This window comes from Andrographis paniculata, unplaced genomic scaffold, assembly GCF_009805555.1.
Source record: "Andrographis paniculata isolate CXL003 unplaced genomic scaffold, ASM980555v1 Contig52END, whole genome shotgun sequence".
NCBI lineage: Eukaryota > Viridiplantae > Streptophyta > Magnoliopsida > Lamiales > Acanthaceae > Andrographis > Andrographis paniculata.
The window spans coordinates 1,518,789-1,538,891 of record NW_026137587.1 but is presented as its reverse complement, the minus strand read 5'-3'; the positions used below and the strand labels follow the sequence as shown (position 1 = coordinate 1,538,891).

General features: G+C 36.0%; 2 protein-coding genes across 2 annotated transcripts; one reads left to right on the top strand and one right to left on the bottom strand.

Annotated features, from left to right (window-relative positions):
- Positions 1-3,463: 3,463 nt before the first annotated feature.
- LOC127254899 (probable carboxylesterase 16) lies at positions 3,464-7,079 on the top strand. The gene is made up of 5 exons (XM_051280245.1): positions 3,464-3,678; positions 4,721-4,804; positions 6,297-6,589; positions 6,659-6,778; positions 6,859-7,079. The coding sequence occupies exons 1-5, from the start codon at positions 3,637-3,639 to the stop codon at positions 6,983-6,985; spliced, it is 666 nt and encodes a 221-aa protein (XP_051136202.1). The 5' UTR covers positions 3,464-3,636; the 3' UTR covers positions 6,986-7,079.
- A 10,314-nt stretch (positions 7,080-17,393) lies between these two features.
- Positions 17,394-18,731, bottom strand: LOC127254134 (uncharacterized mitochondrial protein AtMg00810-like). The gene is made up of 3 exons (XM_051279045.1): positions 18,725-18,731; positions 18,101-18,349; positions 17,394-18,025 (listed from the first exon to the last, which is right to left on the bottom strand). The coding sequence occupies exons 1-3, from the start codon at positions 18,729-18,731 to the stop codon at positions 17,394-17,396; spliced, it is 888 nt and encodes a 295-aa protein (XP_051135002.1).
- Between the last annotated feature and the right edge of the window lie 1,372 nt (positions 18,732-20,103).

The window sequence follows — 20,103 nt, the reverse complement described above, 5'->3', positions numbered from 1 at the left end:
AAATGTCGTCTTGACATCCATTTGCTCAACTTCTAAGTCAAGACAAGCAGCTAAACCTAAGATAACGTGAATAGAAGTCATCTTGACAACCGGTGAAAATATCTCCTTAAAATCAACACCATGTTTTTTACTAAAGCCCTTCATAACAAGCCTGGCTTTCTTTCGAGGAGAGCATGAGTGTTCTTCATGCTTCACCTTATAGATCAACCTATTTTTTAAAGGCCCTTCTATCACTTGGAATCTCAACCTCTCATACGTGTCATTGTCATGTAGAGATTGCATTTCATCCTTCATAGCAACGTTCCACTTTTTTCTTTCAGGACTCTGGATGGTTTCTTCATAATCCTCAGGCTCTCCATTCTCTGTCAAGAGCACATACTCCGTAGATGAATACCTAGTGGAGGGTTTTCTATCCCGGGTAGACCTTCTCAATGAAGATTCTGCCATATCCATCGAATCCGGACCAACATCAACATCATCAACGGCATCATCAACGACAGACTGATGTTCATCACCACCCAATTTTGGTGTAAGAACTCGATCCAAATAAATCAAATCTTTATTTTGAACATTTGGCTTATGGTTCGTCTCAATGTTCTCAATCATTTGATCCTCCATGAATACAACATCACAGCTTCTGACAAGCTTTTTCTCAATAGGATCGTAACACCTATAGCCAAATTCATCATCACCATAGCCAATAAAGATGCACTGTTGAGTCTTAGCATCCAACTTGGATTGCTCATCCTTAGGCACATGAACAAAACACTTGCAACCGAAAACTCTGATGTGATCATAAGATACTCTTTTCCCGTGCCAAACTTTGTCAGGAACATCTGTCTACAAAGCCACTGTAGGAGTCCGATTAATAATGCGAGCAACTGCATAAAGAGCCTCACCCCTGAAATGTTGAGGCAGTTTAGCATCCAAAAGCACGCATCTGACTCTCTCCATCAATGTTCTATTCATCCTTTCTTCCAAGCCATTTAGTTGCGGAGTTTTAGGAAGTGTCTTCTGATGTCGAATACCATGCTTTCGACAATAAGCATCAAATGGTCCCCGATATTCACCTCCATTGTCAGTCCTGATGTATTTCAATTTCTTACCTGTTTCTCTCTCAACAGAAACATGAAAATCAACAAAAGCATCAAGAACATGATCCTTCGATTTCAACACTCGAACCCATAATTTTCTTGAGTGATCATCAATGAAGGTAACAAAATAAACTGCACTTCCGAAAGACTTTACCTTCAAAGGACCGCACATATCCGAATAAATCAATTCAAGAATGTCTCTCTTCCTCGTGGGAAGGTGATGAACAAAGGAAACCCATCTTTATTTTCTTACAAGACAATATGAACACTTATCATGCTGAGCACGTCTAATACTAGGGAGTGGATTCTTTCTCGCCAAAGTATCAAGTCATTTCTCACTAATGTGACTCAATCTCCTATGCCATAAGCTCGAAGAACTCCCATTTTCAACTGCATTAACACCATTCACAGGAATAATAGCATGAAACCAATATAAACTGGACTTTTTCTTGCCCTGAGCAATTACCATAGAACCTTCGGTAATCTTCCATTTTCCATCACCGAAATGGCAGGAATATCTATCATCATCCAACCTACCAGTGGAGACTAGATTTAGTTGAACATCGGGACCATGCCTCACATTATTCAACACTAGTGTGTATCCACTACTGATATCCAAACACACTGTTCATGTGCCTACTACTTTGGCCAAACCATCATTTCCCATCTTCAAGACTCCAAAGTCTTCCGAAGTATATGATGTGAAGAAATCCCTATTGGCAGTCAAATGGAATGAAAGTCCACTATCCACAACCCAACTAGTCTCATTTTGGGTAAGATGAACTCCCTCTTCCTCATACACAACGACGAGATCCTCCTGCATTGTCGTATTCACACGATCATTGCTCCTATCATGATTTTTTTGCTCATACTTTTTGTCCTTGCCTTTATGCTTCTTTTTCAACTTGAAACAATACATTTCAATGTGTCCCCATTTGCCACAATGATGACACTCAAGGTCTTTGTATTTTGGCTTTGACTTACTTTTTCATCGACTTTTTTCTCGATTCACATGATCTCAGTCTATATTTCAACTTCTCCCCCTATTATTCGTAACTAGGATCTCCGAATGAGAAGATGAAGTGCCAAGAGTCTTCTTCCTCACCTTTTCATTCAAAATGGCACTTTTGATAAACTTCAAAGTGACTATCCCATCGGGCACAGAATTAGGCAAAGAGACTCTTCCCATGAATCTGGAAGAGTATTAAGCAGCCACAAACCAAGTACCTCATCATCAAACTCCACTCCCATGCCTGAAAACTGATCGAAATATCCTTGAAACTCATTTATCTGATCGGAAATGGACTTGCTCTCATGATAACTCAATCGCATAGCTTGCTTGAGTAGAAACAACTTATTGTTGCCAGTCTTCGAAGCATATAATTTTTCCAGCTTGTCCCACAATGTTTTGGCATTGGTCTCATTCAAAATGTGATTCAAAACATTGTCCTCTACCCATTGCCTATGCTCCAATTCCCAATCTGCATCACTAGTTTCAACATCAGGCTTTGCCACTGAAAACACTGGCCCCGTGTAACTTCTTCATATATAGAAGATCAATTATCTTCCCTTTCCAAACATGATAGTTTGTCCCATCTAAGCAAACCATTCTTCCCACGTTCACATCCATCCTTCATGGTAAATAACAATCCCAAACAACCTTGCTCTGATACCACTTTATGTTGGGAGAATACCGGAAGAAGACCAAAATGCAAACCAAAATCAGATTCGATGTATTCCTTAAGCGTGGTCACGCCTAAGCAGTGTGTTCAAACTGTTCCACCAAAACCTTTGCCTTCAATCAATTATTTTTCTACCAAAAGACGATGAATGATAACCACCAATAAACAACGGAAATAACAATATGAGACACCAAAAAATTTTACGTGGAGAGCTCCTTCAAAGTGAAGGATAAAAACCACGAGGCCTATCACCCGACCCAAGGCAAAATCCACTATCTCAAAAAAGGTTCGTACAATCAAAGATAACCACAACCAAAAGGGCTATCAAACTTCACACCCAATTACAAGAATCGAACCCAATCACAAGAGATCTCCCAACTACTAACAACCCATTCCAATCCCTAACCAATAAGATTCAAAATCGAATCCAAACAAATAGTGAGAAATCAACGATACCAAAAAAGGAACATCCAAAGATGATGAGACCATTGATCGTAACTGAGTTGAAAAAATTTTCTCTTGCTTGCCGATTCTCTCGTGTGCATAGATAACGATTCTCTCTCTCAAACCCTCGCACCCAATTGACCCCTCTCCCAACTATGACGGCTAGGGCAACAATTGGCAAAAGTGAACTTCTTTTTGGGCTAACTTGAATTGTTGAGCCTCACTTACATAGAAGAACCCAAACCCAACCAATACCAAGAAGCTTACTTTTGTACTCCTTGGTTGTTTCAGACTCCTTCATTCGCTGCATCTCAAACTCACGAATCAGATTCAGCACTTCCATTCCTTTAACCTTTTCATCTCCTTCATATTCAGCCTTGAGGAAATTCCTGATATCAAAGGCTCACTTTTGGCTCATGATTCTTGTAAAGATCTTTTGTGAAACAGCAGCAAACAAGGTAACTTTGGCTTTTGACTTTTTTGTTTTCCTTGTTGTGTGATTCTTCAGTTGAGCCATGGTTGGATTTTCTGGTAAGGGGGGATTTCGTAATACTCCTGAACAACATCCCAAAGATCATTTGCCTCTAGGTAAGCTTCCATCCTTGCAGCCCATAGATGGTAATTTTCACCTTAAAACACCGATGGTGCTAGGGTTGTGAAAGGTGTTTCAGAATCCATGTAGTGGATGTAATTTGAGAGGGACAAGGGTTTGAGTTCGATTCTTTTTTTCACTCACTCATAGATCCTTTACGAAGAAGGGCTCTGATACCAGTTTGTTGGTTTAGTTTAAGAGAGAATAACGTAGAATTTTGAGAGCAGCAAAAGATTGTTTTGTTATTTACTCTAAAGATTTGAAATACATTATATTGAAATCAAAAATAGAAATGAAATTCAACTTAGCTAAAAATCAGGAGATTCTAAGAAACTCCAAAAGACTTGGTAAAAGAGATCAAATTAAACTAAATAACTAATTCAAAAATTATTGATAAGACTCTGCTGATGCACACTTAGTCGAACAGATTCTGTGGCTAATCATTATCATTGAGCAGCTGTTGATGAATTTTTGAATTTAATTCTTGCAGGAAAATTTCTATATAGGGAGTCTTTGAGGGTTTCATTGCCTCGGAGCTGAGTTGTCTGTCTAATTTGCAAGAATAGTGAGTGCTTTCGGTCTTGTTGATGCTTTAGTTGTGTTTTTAATGTAATTTATTAGGTAGGGTTGATTTTATATGATTACTTGCAAGATTTGTAAGTGTTTTTGGATCCGTCGATAATTTTGGTTCAAATGTAGTTTAATGTGTTGGCTGATTGTTCATGCTTGGAAGAATTGCGAGTGTTTTAGGATTTGTCAAAATTTTGGATTTGAATGTAGTGTTTCTTGTTGGTTTGACAGGTTGAACCCCACCATGGGGTGGCTTACTAACGCTGATTTTTCTTACTTATAGTGTTTTTCCTGTTGTTCGGTTTTTGACATACTCGATCTGTTTCTATTTTCATTAGAAGGTTTCTGGAAATGTTGGTAAGGCCAGACAGATTCTTGTTCAAGGTGTAGAGAGTGCGCAATTGTCACTGGCACTTTCAGAGGTTTTTTCACAGTTCGTTTCTTTTGTATATTCCCTGTTATTCTTGCTATCTTTTTATCTGTTCCAATTCCTTTAAAAGTTAAATTGATACAGGAACTGTGGAAAGCAAATATGTTCATACATCATGTAATAGAATAATGTGCTCATTGTTTCTTTCAAGTATTTTTGTATGTGGTTCATAATTTTGTCGACTTTGATATATGTCTGGAAATGATCCATCTAGAGTCAGTTAAGCCACTTCCAAAGAAAATATAACATTTAGATTCCTTGACAGAAAAAGTCTGTGTCCCAAATTCAAAAAACCCCAAGGTTGCACGTGTTGATGTAAGAGAGGAGATATCAACCATTTTCTTGGAGGTAATGCTAACACATATTGTTGCTGCATGTAATTACAAGTCGAACTCAGTCTATGTGTAGTATATTTTATTACTTAATCGTATAATTTTTTATATATGTTGCCTTTTTCCATTGATACGTACTACTTGAAGTTTCTTGGAGGTAATGCGAATCATATATTTTTACCATTGATGTTTCTGTCTTGAATGGTTGGTGTTGTTTTAGCTCATACACAACCTCTATATGTATTTATTCGTTTGATGGAGATGGATTTGAGTTGATAGTTTCAATGGATAGATGTGATTTGACCGTGTTTGCATAAAAGCTGGAAGTAATTAACATGATGAATAATTTCTCTTAAAACCTGGAAATAGTGATTGATCTGGAATGTTAGCATTTGTTATCTCAGTTCTTTTTCTAGTCAGTTTTAATGCTTGAAGGATAACCAATCACGTCTAAGAATTCAAATCAGATATTGCTCTCTTGTGATTAGTTTAGATAGAGAACTTGTAACATAAATTGTTGTAATTAGAGTCTAGAAAGGTGTGTATGTTGCACTAAATTCTTTAGCTTTTCCTGATAAAGAAAGTCTGCATCGCCCTATTGTGTGATTAGATTGCTGGCAAAGCAAAGTATAGCTAACTATAATTTGATTCCCTCTGTATGCTTTTACTGCATTAAATTCTATATTAGCCTTTTTGTATTGCTTATAATAGGATAATGAAACATGATGTCTTTTAGTTGGTCTAGATTTGCATTTTGTTATTATAGAGGAAGCAATGTGTCAAGGCAGAACAAACACACATTCCTAATGATATCTGGGCCTATTTTGAGGTTTTTCTGTTCACTCCGATACTTGAGTTTTTGCTCATTTGCTAAGTCATGTATTGTTATTCTCCAACACTCAATGAATAGCTTGGAAACAATTTATTAGTCAACTGCATCATGATTCCCTTTACTTCTTTCCTTTCTTCTCCTATAGAGGTTAGAATGTATAAATTTTGAGTACTCATATTTCATACTCGGTTTATTGTTATTGTTGGTGATAGAACATGATTTGTTATATTGCTCCAGCCTCCAATGGTATATATAAATATTTAATATTTTGTTGCTTTGCATTGTTTTATCCCCATCGGTGCTGCTGAATGTGCTGAAAGAGAAATAAGTTTCTGAGCGATTATCATTTCAATCTTACATTGTGCAAATGTGTACTTCTTGGGGTGAGTTGCGGAGGAAACATTGTTGATTACATGGAGAGAAAGGTTGCGGATGCTGGTAATTGTATATATCCAGTAAAACTGGTTGCACCTGTCCTTGAGTACAAGGATGCAGTCCACGAATTTGCCACACTGGACATACTTTTAAGGACACCTCAGGCCCATGCATGCGGAGAAGACATTGCCATACTTTCAAACATTTGGTTCAGTGGGAAATCCGCATTTTCGATGATGTATATTTTAATTTTTCAATCTGTTTAGTCATTATGGATACATGCTTTTTAACAAGCTTCCGTTCCTAGGTCTATGTATCAGGCCTCCAAAGATGATCTCACAGTTCACTGTGCCTTATCAAAGCCTCCACCATCTAGCTACATAAATGTTACATTGTACAACCACATAGAAGCTTTAATGAGGATCTTGTATGTTCTTCGTAGTTTATAATATATTCTTATAAACTAGAATTAGAGGCTTGCTTATTTGATTGTTTAATCTTTTGTAGCAGAGTTTCTGGTGAAGGAAGTGGAGTAACTATTGCGGGATCAGCTCCAGTCACTGAAGTTGTTCCAACTCCCCCAGCGGCAGACAATATGAATACAGTTTACTATTGTTGGTCCCAACCCGTTTAACTTCAACGAACACAAAAAATAGCACCAAATTGTTTCCAGATAAATTCGACTACACACAGATAGTTCGGAGATAGATCAAACAACATTTGCACTCTGATAGCAGTAAAATCAAAATACAAAACAATTTTTAACCCAATTCGACCATCGAAGACCTGGGGGATACCAACCCAGGAAGATTAATACTCAAGGAAGAACGAATCAAGCTTCCAAAGTTGTTACATGAATCATTACACTCGGAAATCTCACTCTCTCGCTCACATAGAGTTTTTTTCAACAAAAATTCACCCTACAACATTTTCAAACGCAATTCCAATATTCCCCTCACTATCCTCTCTTTCCTGTCTTTTTTCTCGTAGTTTTTTTTTATCTACCTTGGTCACTTCTCTGCCCAACATTCTCAACAAGGTAAGATCACTTCAAATGAAAAAGAAATTATTCTCAATGCTTCCATAATTTGACTTTCCTATTTTGTCTCAATCAAATCTCCTAGAATCTACTTATTCATCTCAAACGGATTCTTGTCATCGATATTCCTCTTCATAGATACGGCAGCTCGATCAATTTGGACTGCAATAGAATGAATCACCTGTTTCATGCTTAATGGGCCACAGTTGTTCACCATGTCTATATGTTGATCAGACCTCCTGCGAACATCAACCAAAATCCAATACAACATATAATTTGTTTTCAACAATCTTCTCCTTTTTTATTGATGTTTACCAACCTAAATAAACATGATCAATCAGCATTATACACCATAAGCAAACTTATGACAAACAGACAAATTCAAACTCCTCCTCAATCAAACATAACACCATCAATCACAGAAGCTTCATCAGCAGCATAATAATCATCCATCATCTCCCCCTCAATCAAACATAATACCATCAATCACAGAAGCATCATCAGCAGCATAATAATCATCCATAATCTCCCCATTTCGGAGACATCAAACAAAAAAGATATTTGTCAATTGTTCAGATATCCCCCTGACTCCACTTCTTAAATTTCAGAACTTCCCTTGAGAGATGGATTTGTCTAACATTATTCAGCCCAACCTCAACTGATTCCAATAGGAATGAGCCATACCTCACTTCTCAAACATAAAATCATCTGGCTAATTTGATATGCACGAGCCATGTATTTTGCTTCTTTATTAGTGAGAGCACATGCCAAGATCCCGACGCAGAGCTTCAAAGCGATTCGAATCCAGGGATTTTGTGAGAATATCTGCCAATTGATCTGTCTAAACATATTTCAGACTGCAAATTCCTTCTTCGACCAGATTTCAAATAAAGTGATACCGAATATCGATGTGCTTCGTTCGACTGTGTTGCACCAGATTCTCGGAGATGTTAATCGCGCTCGTGTTATCACAGTGCACCACAAATTTTTCGCATTTGATTCCATAATCCTCCAACATCTGTTGCATCCTAAGTAGCTGCGCACATCCTCCGGCTGCTGCTATATATCCTGTTTCCGCTTTCAAAGAGAAATGCTATTTTGTTTCTTCGAAAACCAACTGATCAGGTTGCTTTCAAGATAAAAACATCCTCCCGATGTGCTTTTGCGATCGTCGCAGCAGGCTGCCTAAACCGCATCCTTGTAGCCTGCCAGTTCAAAAGATGATTCTTTTGAATACCAAAGTCCTAAACCAACAGTGCCTCTCACATATCTCAAAATCCGTTTGACAGCCTTCATGTTTGACTCTTTCGGATCAGATTAATATCGGGCGCATATCCCCACACTGAAGCTGATGTCTGGTCTACTTCCAGTTAGATATAGAAGACGACCGATCATGCTGCGGTGCAATTTTTTATCAACTGAGACACCATTGTCATCTCTCTGTATTTTATCTTGTCATCCCATAGGTGCTAGAATTGGCTTTGCATTCTCCATATTGAACCTTTTCATCATATTTGCAATATACTTACTTTGATTCATGAAAATCCCTTCCTCACATTGCTTCCTCCAAGAAGAAAGACTTTATGAGATATGCCTTTCCTCCTTTTTGTTGTATCATGTATTTTCTATTCATTATTTGAAAATATTAATTTAATTTTACAAATTTTGTTCCCCAATATACATAAATATTGTGAGCTCCCATATATTTCATCATCTTCTAACAACCATACCTGTCTTCAAAGCAATGTTGTTTCAGCAGGGAAGCCATCAGTGCTCTTGGATGTAAAACAGTGGGATGATGAAACTGACATGAAAAAACTTGAAGAAACCGTTAGAAGTGTGCAGATGGAGGGCCTTCTTTCGAGAGAATGTGAGTTTTCACCTTTATTTAGTTTGTAACACGATTTATCATGTACACAAACTACACAAGCACATTTAGAAAGTAAATCAAAACATCCGAATAGGAAATATAGTTTAGGCCTTTCCCAATCCATGTGTGGCTGCCAGTCCCCAACCTGCAAGAAGTTCATCAAACTTTGTTAATGCAATTATAGGACGCAGTCTAGGATTCTCATAGAATGTCCAACTGTCACCGGGCCCTGCAGTCTAGGATTCTCACGCACCCTGTTTTTATCATTATGCCTAAATTCATGCTTCGATTCTTAGCTGAGATTTCTACTGATTCCTCTTGGTTGATCATTTTGTGGTGCGCCTATCATAAATTTTAGGATAGGATTATGGTATCATTTTGGATTATTCTATGAATAATTATACTTATCTTGTACTAAAATTTAATTTAATAATGGATGTCAAATTTAATAATATCGACTAAATTAATACATCAATCTTATGCTTTAAATTTTATATTGGTGTAATGATTCAATAATTTCTCTGAACATGATATCTACAGAGTTTTACTTCCCGAGTATTGGGTGTTTATGGTATTATGAGCAATATCATTTTAATTCAATTCATTAGGTCTATTTTATTTCATTAATATCCTTCTGGTAAGTGTAGGCAAGTGTTTGCAATAGTATAATTTTATTTATGGTGTTTATGCACATTTACTTATGTATTCTGAGATTTTTTTCTTTGATGGAGTTCATTCATTTCGGCTTCCATGCTTCTATGGCCAAATTTTATTGTTCTTGTTTTTAAGATTCAATTACGTGTTAATGTGAAATCATGAGTTGGTTTCATCACCTTGCTCCAGCTTTGTTTGGCATATTCATTCTAGAAGATTTGTGGTCGATTGGGTATTAAAATTGGCTGAAGATTGTTAATTGTTATGGCTACAAGATGCTTCTGCAAGTTATATGAGATTGGTTGATGGAAGAAGTACTGGTATCTGATTTTACACTTCCATTGTTAGTGGCACATCGACAAATGTTAATAATAATAATGCACCGTTCATTCACGAAATCCTCTTGCATGTTGTTTGCTTCCTCTGGCCCGATGAAAAAGCATTTTATTCTATACCTCTTCCTGACCAGGTAGTCTTTTTTGGCTGCTTCTTGATATTGGGGCTGGATTTCGTGTTACGGTGTTTGTGTGCGCTTTCATGACTTTTTAATTGTTTCTTATTTTTAATGAATTTTGAAAGTTGGTTTTGATTTTGGTTTTATGCGGAAAGGTGTTGTGTTGTTTGTTTGTTTGTAAAATTTCTTAAGAAAATTGATGTTTTTGAAGTTCCCGAAGAAACTGCTTCTCTTGGTAATCACCTGTTGGACCATGCGTGTACTGTGATGCTATACTATTTTTCCATAAATCCCGTACATTCTGTTGTTCGGGTGGCAATTTCTCGCTTGCACCATTTCCCCATGTGTTGAAAGATTTATTTCTTCGAATTCATAAAGTGTCTAAACAATTCTTTCCTTTTATCATAGGATTTTGGAAAATACATGATTAAACAAAAATTCTGTTGTGACTTCATTTTTAATATTTGCCAAATGTTTCAAATGTGTTGGTTTTCCTTAAAAGTGCATTTTGACAAATGAAATTTACTATAATCTCACTATCAATTTTAATTTCCATTTTAGAGTATATTTTGAGCATTTTTGTTACACAACTAAAATGACTGAATACATGATCTAACTTCATCACTACAATATTTGGTTTGAAATGCTAAGAAAGCTCAGTAAGCACATTGAGGTCTAAAAATCATACTCAGAGACAAGAGAGTTGACAGTTTAGCACATAAACATGCTCTACTCCCTTGATTTTAATGGTGAATGAAAAGCTAAGTTCATATTAATTCTCAACGTAAAACTTAGATATGAGCTCAAAAAATTGGTTACATATAAATACTGTTGAAGGCTCGAAGTTGAAGGGTTGATGCATTCGCATTTCTAATCCTTACAAACATATGATCATTAGCCAAACAAAGAACAGTTTATCTCCAACACGAGGGCAGGAAACCCAATCTAAAAGGGGAGACAAGCCAACAAGTCACCTAAAAATTTAAGCATTTTTCTTTTGCATGTCGCCAGCGACGGACCAGCCGTAAAACTTCGGAGGGGCAAAATGTCAGTTCACTTTTTTTTATTTGATATTGCCTTTTTTGATTTCTCCTCCCAATGCAACCACGGGTGTTCTTTTTGCAAAAAAAAAAAAAAACAGCATATTTTTCAAAAAAATTAATATAATACACATATTTCATTATTTTCGTATTATCTACACAATTCTCTATACCTCACATAAAAAATATCCATTCAAACCATTTCACAGGGCAAACATACCCGTATACTTTCTTGTCTATGATAGTTTAAATTTGTAGCTAGACTAATTCAAGTTAAATCTTTAGAGTAAATAATCTTTTCTGGATTCTGCAAAATCGACATTAGAAATTTCCCGTCTCACAAAAATCTTGATTTCTAAAGACTTGAGCCCAAATAGACCGTTTACTTCTTCCCCTAATCTCAACATGGAACTTGATTGTAGTCATTATAATATCACAAGTCAGCAAGTTTACGATGCTTTATGCATAAACACTAATTAAAAAAGCACATAGTTCAAAGCTACTGAATTAAATCAGAGGGCCGAAAAAAGATGGCGCGAATGGTAATTGCGAAGAACCTAAGTTAGACATTAAATAAATCGTCCACACATATAACAATAATATATGCCTTTTATTAATTTAGCTATTCCAACAACTAAAATAAGCAAAATGTATTTATCACTATTAGGCCCCGTTTGAATTGGTTTCTGCCAGCTGCTTTTGATTTCAGTTTCTAAAAAGAGTACTTTGTACCTGTTTGGATTGACTTCTGTCTAAAAGCAGAAGCAGTTTTTGAGTCGCTTTTCAACTAAAATTACTATTTTATCCTTCATAATAATAATAATAATAACAATAATATAATATATTATAAAAATAAATTAATTTATATATTATATTTTTAAAATTTAAAAAATGTAATTATATTATTATTTTTAATTTATATATGTTATACTTCAATTAGAATTTAAAATTATAATTGAAATACCAAATTCAAAGAGAAGTATATAATTTTTTTAATTTTACTAAAATTATTAAATATAAGTTACAAATTTTTAAAAAATAAATTGAAAAATACGAGTAATTTAATACTCCTATTATATTGTAATTTTATTTTTAATTTATACATTTTTTAAAATTAAAATTTTAAAATATAAATACTTAAATTTTTAAAATATATTTTCTATACTTTTATTTAAAATATTTAAATATAATTAAATTTTTTTTAAAAAATATATATAATTTTTATAGAAAATTACAAGTATATTCATAGTATGTCTTTTTGAGTAATTTTAGCAAGCATTTTCAACTCTATTATATTTTTTTTGATCAAAAACTGCTTTTATAATGATTCATTCAAATACAAAATGAAACTGCTTCTACTTTTGACGTGTACTTCGCTTTTGGCTTTTATTCCCCTATGTCCCAAACATTTTCTTTTTGGTATGTCTTAAACACCTTTCAATATTTCCAAAATAGAAAATAATTAATTATACTTAATCATCCAAATAAAAAAATAAAATATATATTTCTCTCTCCGTCACATCATCTAATTTCTAAATTATCCTACTTAATACTACCCACTTAAAAAAACCGTACCAAAAGTAAATGTTGCACCTTGTTTGGGACTGACGGAGTACTTATTTTATTAAGCCAATCAAAACGACCCCTTATTACAATGAAAATGGTTACCAATCAGGAAGCAACTTTTCTCCCTTTTACTAAACCTCTGAAACTTGGACTGCATATCACTGAAAAATTTCTCAAAATCTTCCTTCAACACTTGTATTCTAATATCCCAAATTAAATCCTGAAACCGATTAAGCAAGTTTGTAGACACAAGACAATTATGATAGTCCTCAAAAGTACCTTACATACATACCATCATCCTCATCGTCACCGCTTCTTCTACTGTCCATAGGGCCATCAGACAGACTTATCATCTTCATCTTTGCCTTCAGAAATGTCATCTTCATTTTCACCTTCATCTTCATCTTCATCTGCGTCCCTGTCTTTTTCTTCATCTTCATCTTCATCTTCATCGTCAAACTCGTCATCTTCATCTGTGTCCTCATCTTCATCTTCATCGTCAAACTCGTCATCTTCATCTGTGTCCTCATCTTCATCTTCAGAAGAGACATCAGTCTCGAGGACATCATTTCCCCCACTCTGTTGCTCCTCTAATATTTGGTATGCCGAATCCGTAGCTGACTTACTGCAACTATGTAATTCAATTTTACGAAGTGTTGGTATATCTCCAACACCTGAAGGGATTTCTTCCAATGAACGTAAGTTAGACAGTGAAAGCATCCGAAGCACATGATATTGGTATGGATCAGCTCTCCAATGTACTAAATCACTACCAATAATCCACAACGCTTTTAATCAAAGAAATTCTCCTTCAGTTGGATTCCACTCAGTGCCTTCGGCAGTATACCCCAACACCAGAATTTCAAGATTGGGTAATGAACCAACCATTGGCATACCACTCCAAGGAATTCTGCATCTCTTCAGACCCAACACTTTGAGCGAATTTGAAAAGCCAATGTTCTGCAATGTATTTTCAACTATTAGTGTTTCAAGTTTCTCCAATCTGGCAAGATTACACAAACAAGTATCCGACTTTCTCATATGCTTATTATAATTAACATCAAGTTCCTTCAAATTAGGGATTCCACAGAGTATCTCATCGTTGAGCTCAAAATTCCTTGCACAGCCAAGGCTTTGCAGATTCTTCACAATAAAGAAATCCTTCTCTTCGACATGAGCATTAGGAGGCTTCGGCAAAACCACACTTTTGAATTCAATAACTCTAAGTTGTGGCAGCTCCCAGATTTCAGATGGTAAAACTACCAAAGGTGAATCTGGGAAGAACAGACTCTGAAGGTTCAATAGAAATGGTAGCATTGGAGGAGATATAAACTTTGGGGGGTTATACAATGAAATATAGACACAACGTAATTTAGTATGCTGCACAAGTGAATCATGAGCTACACCAACTTCATCCATGACCTTTACCAATCTTAGTCCCTTCATATGTGAATAAGTAACTTCACAATCAGCACAAAGAAGAGGATTACCATATGAAGCTGATAGAGGACTAGCATCAAGTGTTATGAGATTTCTCCTTTCTTCTTCTTTGATTAATGCATAGGTCTAGAAGAAGATCATGGATGCCGCATGTTTCTAATTCTCCTGTACCTTCGTCTCTCTCACGCACAAACAGTAGATTTCTATCAATAAGATCTTTCAAGTATTTCTTTGCAAGTTCTTCCAAACTTTTATCTTCTTTTATTGTTATGAAACCTTCACCAACCCACAATTGGATTAGATTGTGGACATTAATTTCAGCATCTTCATGGAAAGCTATCATATAGAGGAAACATGGCTTGTGATATATAGGGATATTATTATAACTCAAGAGTAATATATCCAAACAATGCTCGCCATCACTTGCATTGCCAAAGGTACCTACATTTTCAGCAACCGATTCCCAATATTCTTTCTTCATGCTATATTTTGCAAGTAGTCCTCCTATAACAGTAATTTGTAAAGGAAGTGCTCTGCAATTTCTGACAACCCCCCTTCCAATTTTCTCCAATTCTGGATTTTCTTCTCCAAATACAGTTTGGCAAAATAAACTCCAACTTGTATTTGTGTCAAAAAAATGTCATTGGATAGGGGTCGTGAGAGCCTAATGAACCAGCCACTTGTGACAGCCTAGTGGTCGTTGAATGAACTTAAATGCAATTTAATTTGGTGTTGAATTGGATGTTAAATTGTGTGGTTAGTGGGTATTAAAATACATATAATGCATGGAAGTTTTACTAGAATAGTGGGTATCAAAGGATAGATATTACACTAGAATAATGCTATTTATGCTACGATTAATTGTGATTTTAATTTGTGAAGTATCCTATGTATTTGAGAGAAGAGTAAAAAAGTGAAAATTATTACCCAAGCAATTATTTTGTCTTCATGCGTTAATGTTTTTACTTTGTATTTGTGTGTTTTGCTTCCATAGTCTTGTGTTTGCATTTGTGTGTGTTTGTCTTCATATTCGATATTTTACAAATTGGTATCATAGCCGATGGAAAATGTGATGGGTCAAATGTCTTTACGACGTTTGATGAAGGCAAATGATAAGAATTGGAGTATTAAATGAAAACACTTCTTGGATCTCAAGATGCATGGGTGATAGTTCATGATTTCGAAGGACTGGCGAATACGGCCGGATATACAGCGGCTCAATGGAAGGCGTTGAAAGAGACACGATCAAAGGATAAGGATGCGTTGTACTTGTTCCAATCTGTTGATAAGTCGGACTTTGAGAAGATTGCTGGTGCAACAACTTCTAAAGAAGCGTGGGAAATTTTAGAAAGAACATTCAAATGAGCCGACTTTGTCAAGCAAGTGCGCCTCCAAACTCTTCGTGGAAAATTGGAAAGGATGAAGATGAAGGAGTTTGAAAGTGTATCCGACTATATTACTCATGTGCAATCCGTGGTACACCAGCTTGTTCGAAATGGAGAAAATTTAACCGATACGCAAGTTGTTGAAAAAATCTTAAGATCATTAACCGATAATTTTGAGAATATTGTGTGTGCGATTGAAGAGTCAAAAGACCTTGCGAAATTCATGGTAGATGAACTTGCTGGTTCTCTCGAGGCACACAAACAACGCAGGAAGAAATAGAAGGAGGAGACACTTGAGCAAGCGCTTCAAACCAAGGCATCACTTAAAGAAGATGAGGTACTATATTCTCAAAATTTTTAAGGAAGAGGGCGTAGACATGGAGTTTGTTGAAGTGGTCATGGTGGTCGAGGCAACAGTCATGAAGAGAGACAATCTAGCCAACCGAATTGGCAGGACAGAGGGCGTGGTCGATAAACAGACGGCCGATCGAACAATTATAACTTTGAGTCCTACAAGTGTCATTACGCAAAATATTGCAATTTTGATAAATGTTTTTCTAATTGTGGTAGAGTGGGTCATTTTGCAAAATATTGTGGAGCCATAAAAGGATAAAAGAAACAACCAACCTAGCCGTGGAAGATGAAGAAAAAGAAAGCTTTCTGTTGATGGCTCAAAAAGAAGGCAACATCAACAATGACACTTTGTGGTACCTCGACTTGGGGGCGAGCAACCACATGTGCCGATACAAACACCGATTCAAGGAGATGCAAAAAATTGAAGATGGTTACGTATCGTTGGAGATACATCTAAAGTGGAGGTCAAATGACGAGGTACGGTTCGTTACCTACAAAATGATGGCTTAATTGGGTCAATCCAAGATGTTTATTATGATGTTTATTATGTACTAGATCTTAAGACCAACATTCTAAGCATGGCGCAACTCACGGAAAAAGGCTACTCAATACATTTCAAAGATCGGGTGCTATTCTTGAAGGACAAAAAAGGGAATGTGATTGCTCGAGTTGAGATGGGAAGAAATCGGATGTACAAATAGAATTTGAAAATCATGCAAGAAAGGTGTTTGTCAAAATAGAAGACAATGCGCCACTTTGTTTTGGTCACCTACACCATAGTGGTCTAAAAGAGCTAACAAATAAGAATATGGTGCACGGATTTCCGGATATGGATTATGCTGGAAAATTTTGCAATAACGTGTTTTTGAAAAGCAAGCAAGGACATCATTTAAAAAGAAGGCGGAATATCGAGCTAAATTTCCTCTCGAGTTGATTCATACCGATATATGTGGACCAATCAGCCCCGAATTTTTCAGTGGCAAAAGATACTTCATTTCCTTTATTGATGATTTCTCACGAAAAACTTGGATTTATTTTTTGAAAGAGAAATTCGAGGAATTTGAGGTGTTCACAAAATTCAAAGTGATGGTGGAGAAGACAGTTGGTAGATGTAAAAGAAATATTCTTCCTTAATTCCTTAGCCATAAAGATTACAGATACATATATACAAGTGATGAAGCGTAATTAACGGATCTAAATTATTTTACAATAATACTAAGTATCCTGGCTATATTTATCTTCACCCCCCCCGCAAGCAAAGCGTGGGATTTGTGAGCACGCGAAGCTTGGACCTGAAGTACTCTAGTTGCGCACGAGCCAAGCTCTTTGTGAAGACATCGGCGAGTTGAAGATAAAAAGGCACGAACTGAGTTTTAAGCTTGCCACTTTCGATCAACTCCCGTATGAAATGACAGTCAATGTCTATGTGTTTGGCACGCTTGTGAGAAACAAAATTTTGATACAAAAATAGTGCGCTCTTGTTATCACTTAGAAGCATAGGCGGAAATTTGGGAAGAGAATGGAGATCACGAAGAAGATTCGAAACCCAAACCATCTTCGAAGCAGCGCTTGCCATTGCTCGATATTCTGATTCACAGCTGGAGCGAGAAACAGTAGGTTGTTTCTTCGCACTCCAAGAAACAAGATTTGAACCAATAAAAATAGAATATCCATAAGTGGACCGTCGTGTGTCAATACACCTAGCCCAATCCACATCAGAATAGCCAAGCAAAGTATCATCACCGGGTGAGAACAAAAGACCATGGGATATGGTTCCTTTAATATATCGAAGAATGCGCTTGACTGCTTGAAAATGATCCACCTTGGGGTTTTGTTGGAACTGACTAACAGTACTAACAGTGTAGGCGATGTCTGGGCGAGTAATAGTTAATTACTGTAGCGCCCCAACAAGAGAGCGGTAAAGATGTTGATCAGAGAAGGGCTCACCAGCAGCAGTGAAAGAAGCGCCAAACGCCAAACAAGTAGCAACAGGCTTGGAGTCGAGCAATTCTGCTCGGATTAGAATGTCACGAGCATACTTGGACTGGCTGAGGAAGAGACCCGATGATGGATATGTGACTTCCAGACCAAGAAAATAACCAAGCTTGCCAAGGTCCTTTATGGCGAATTCCTTGCGGATGCGATCAATAAGTAAGCGAATAGCAACATCATTATTACCCGTCAAATTAGCTGTACCTATGAATTGTAGTCACACTAAACTCTTTTAATCAACTAAAATATATTTTCAGTTTCCCATAAGTTTACTTAGAAACAAATGGAGTATACATAGTTGTAACATTTATGCGCACAACTATGCCATCGAATTTTCTGTTATTGAGATTAGAACTCTTTGCATCTTTAACATTCCTAATTGTAAATTTCAACACATTACAAATATGAAAGCAAAATGCTTGGCCTCACATGCACGTATTGTCAATTTTCCTTTCCCTTAAACTTCATCTGAGAAAGAATGGCAAATGCATCATACAAAGAGTGCAATAAGATTTCACCGCATATAGACTATTGTATGCAACCTGACGTCGATTTTCATCAACAACAAAACCTTCTCACTCTCCATGGACTATGCCACTGTACTATTACTCATCAGCTTAAACACCTACATCTACATTCAAGTTTTCGTAATGGCATAGAGGGCATTTTGTTGGCGGTTATTAGAATATGAAACTGAAATTCTCTATTTCAATCATAAGAATACGTACATATTTATAGTGATATATAAATAGTCTAAATAAGACAAAAATCCCACGAATCTCTTAAATAAGATAACTACCATAAATATAATATATTGCTTCTAAATATATTTTAACGCCCCTCCTCAAACTCAAAATACGATGGAACAAACTTGAGTTTGTTAGAAGTGACCGAAAAAGATATAACTGAGATCTTCCACGTACGAATTTGAATTCGCCAAGATTGACTTAATGTGTTGTAGCCGTCCAATGGATGAGTCAGAAGCAGAACTCTCAACACCGTTAGAGTTGGAAACAGGACTCGCTCGCTCACAACGGAATTAGAGCCGAAAACAAAACTCGCTCACTCTATAGAGCTAGAGTCGGAAACAGGACTCGCTCACTCACAATAGAACTAGAGTCAGAAACAGGACTCCCTTGCTCTCAATAGAGTTAGATTCGAAAACAGAACTCTCAACGGCGTTAGAATCGAAAGTAGACTATGTCAGTGGAGTAGTAGAGACGGAGACGACATGAAAATAATAGCATGATCATGGCTAGAAGCAAATATATTAATAAAATATAAAAATATATACGGGATATAACGTATTATGGAGGTACCGGGAGAGAATTTGACTCTGATACCATATTAGAATATGAAACTGAAATTCTCTATTCCAATCATAAGAATACGTACATATTTATAGTGATATATAAATCGTCTAAATAAGACAAAAATCTCACGAATCTCTTAAATAAGATAACTACTATAAATATAATATATTGCTTCTAAATATATTTTAACAGCGGTTGTTGTTGGCTTCCATAATAAGAGATAAATGTGGACCATGTGGCAAATGAGGAGCTCCTGTAAAGCATTGATATTAACTTAGGTTACAAGCTGGTTCCCCAGTCTTAATTTTTGCTTTGAAATTTTGTTACATGATAATTGCCACCACAGTACAAGAAGCAATCTTTTTTAAGGGCGAGTGTATTTTAAAATAACAAGGATGCAGAGGTCACAACCAAAATGCCAGATAAATAAACTTCTCAATTTAAAAAGTATTAGGAAAGACAAAAATATTTATGAAAGATAAACTTCTCAATTTAAAAAGTATTAGGAAAGACCAAAAAAAAAAAAAAAAAATATTATGAAAAGAGAAAGTTACAAAACTAATTGCCACCAGAAATACTAAATCAACCAGGACTTGTGGCTCGTAATATAGCATTACAATTAGTAATAAAGTCTACAAAGCAACA

Bases quoted from the DNA above. Each gene is read 5' to 3' on its own strand.
- LOC127254899 (XM_051280245.1), top strand. From the start codon at position 3,637: ATGATTCTTGTAAAGATCTTTTGTGAAACAGCAGCAAACAAG. The intron at 3,679-4,720 runs GTAACTTTGGCT...TATTTTCATTAG, and splicing joins GTGAAACAGCAGCAAACAAG to AAGGTTTCTGGAAATGTTGG. The intron at 6,590-6,658 runs GTATATTTTAAT...TTCCGTTCCTAG, and splicing joins AAATCCGCATTTTCGATGAT to GTCTATGTATCAGGCCTCCA.
- LOC127254134 (XM_051279045.1), bottom strand. The intron at 18,026-18,100 runs GTGAGCCCTTCT...TTACTCGCCCAG, and splicing joins CGCTTCTTTCACTGCTGCTG to ACATCGCCTACACTGTTAGT.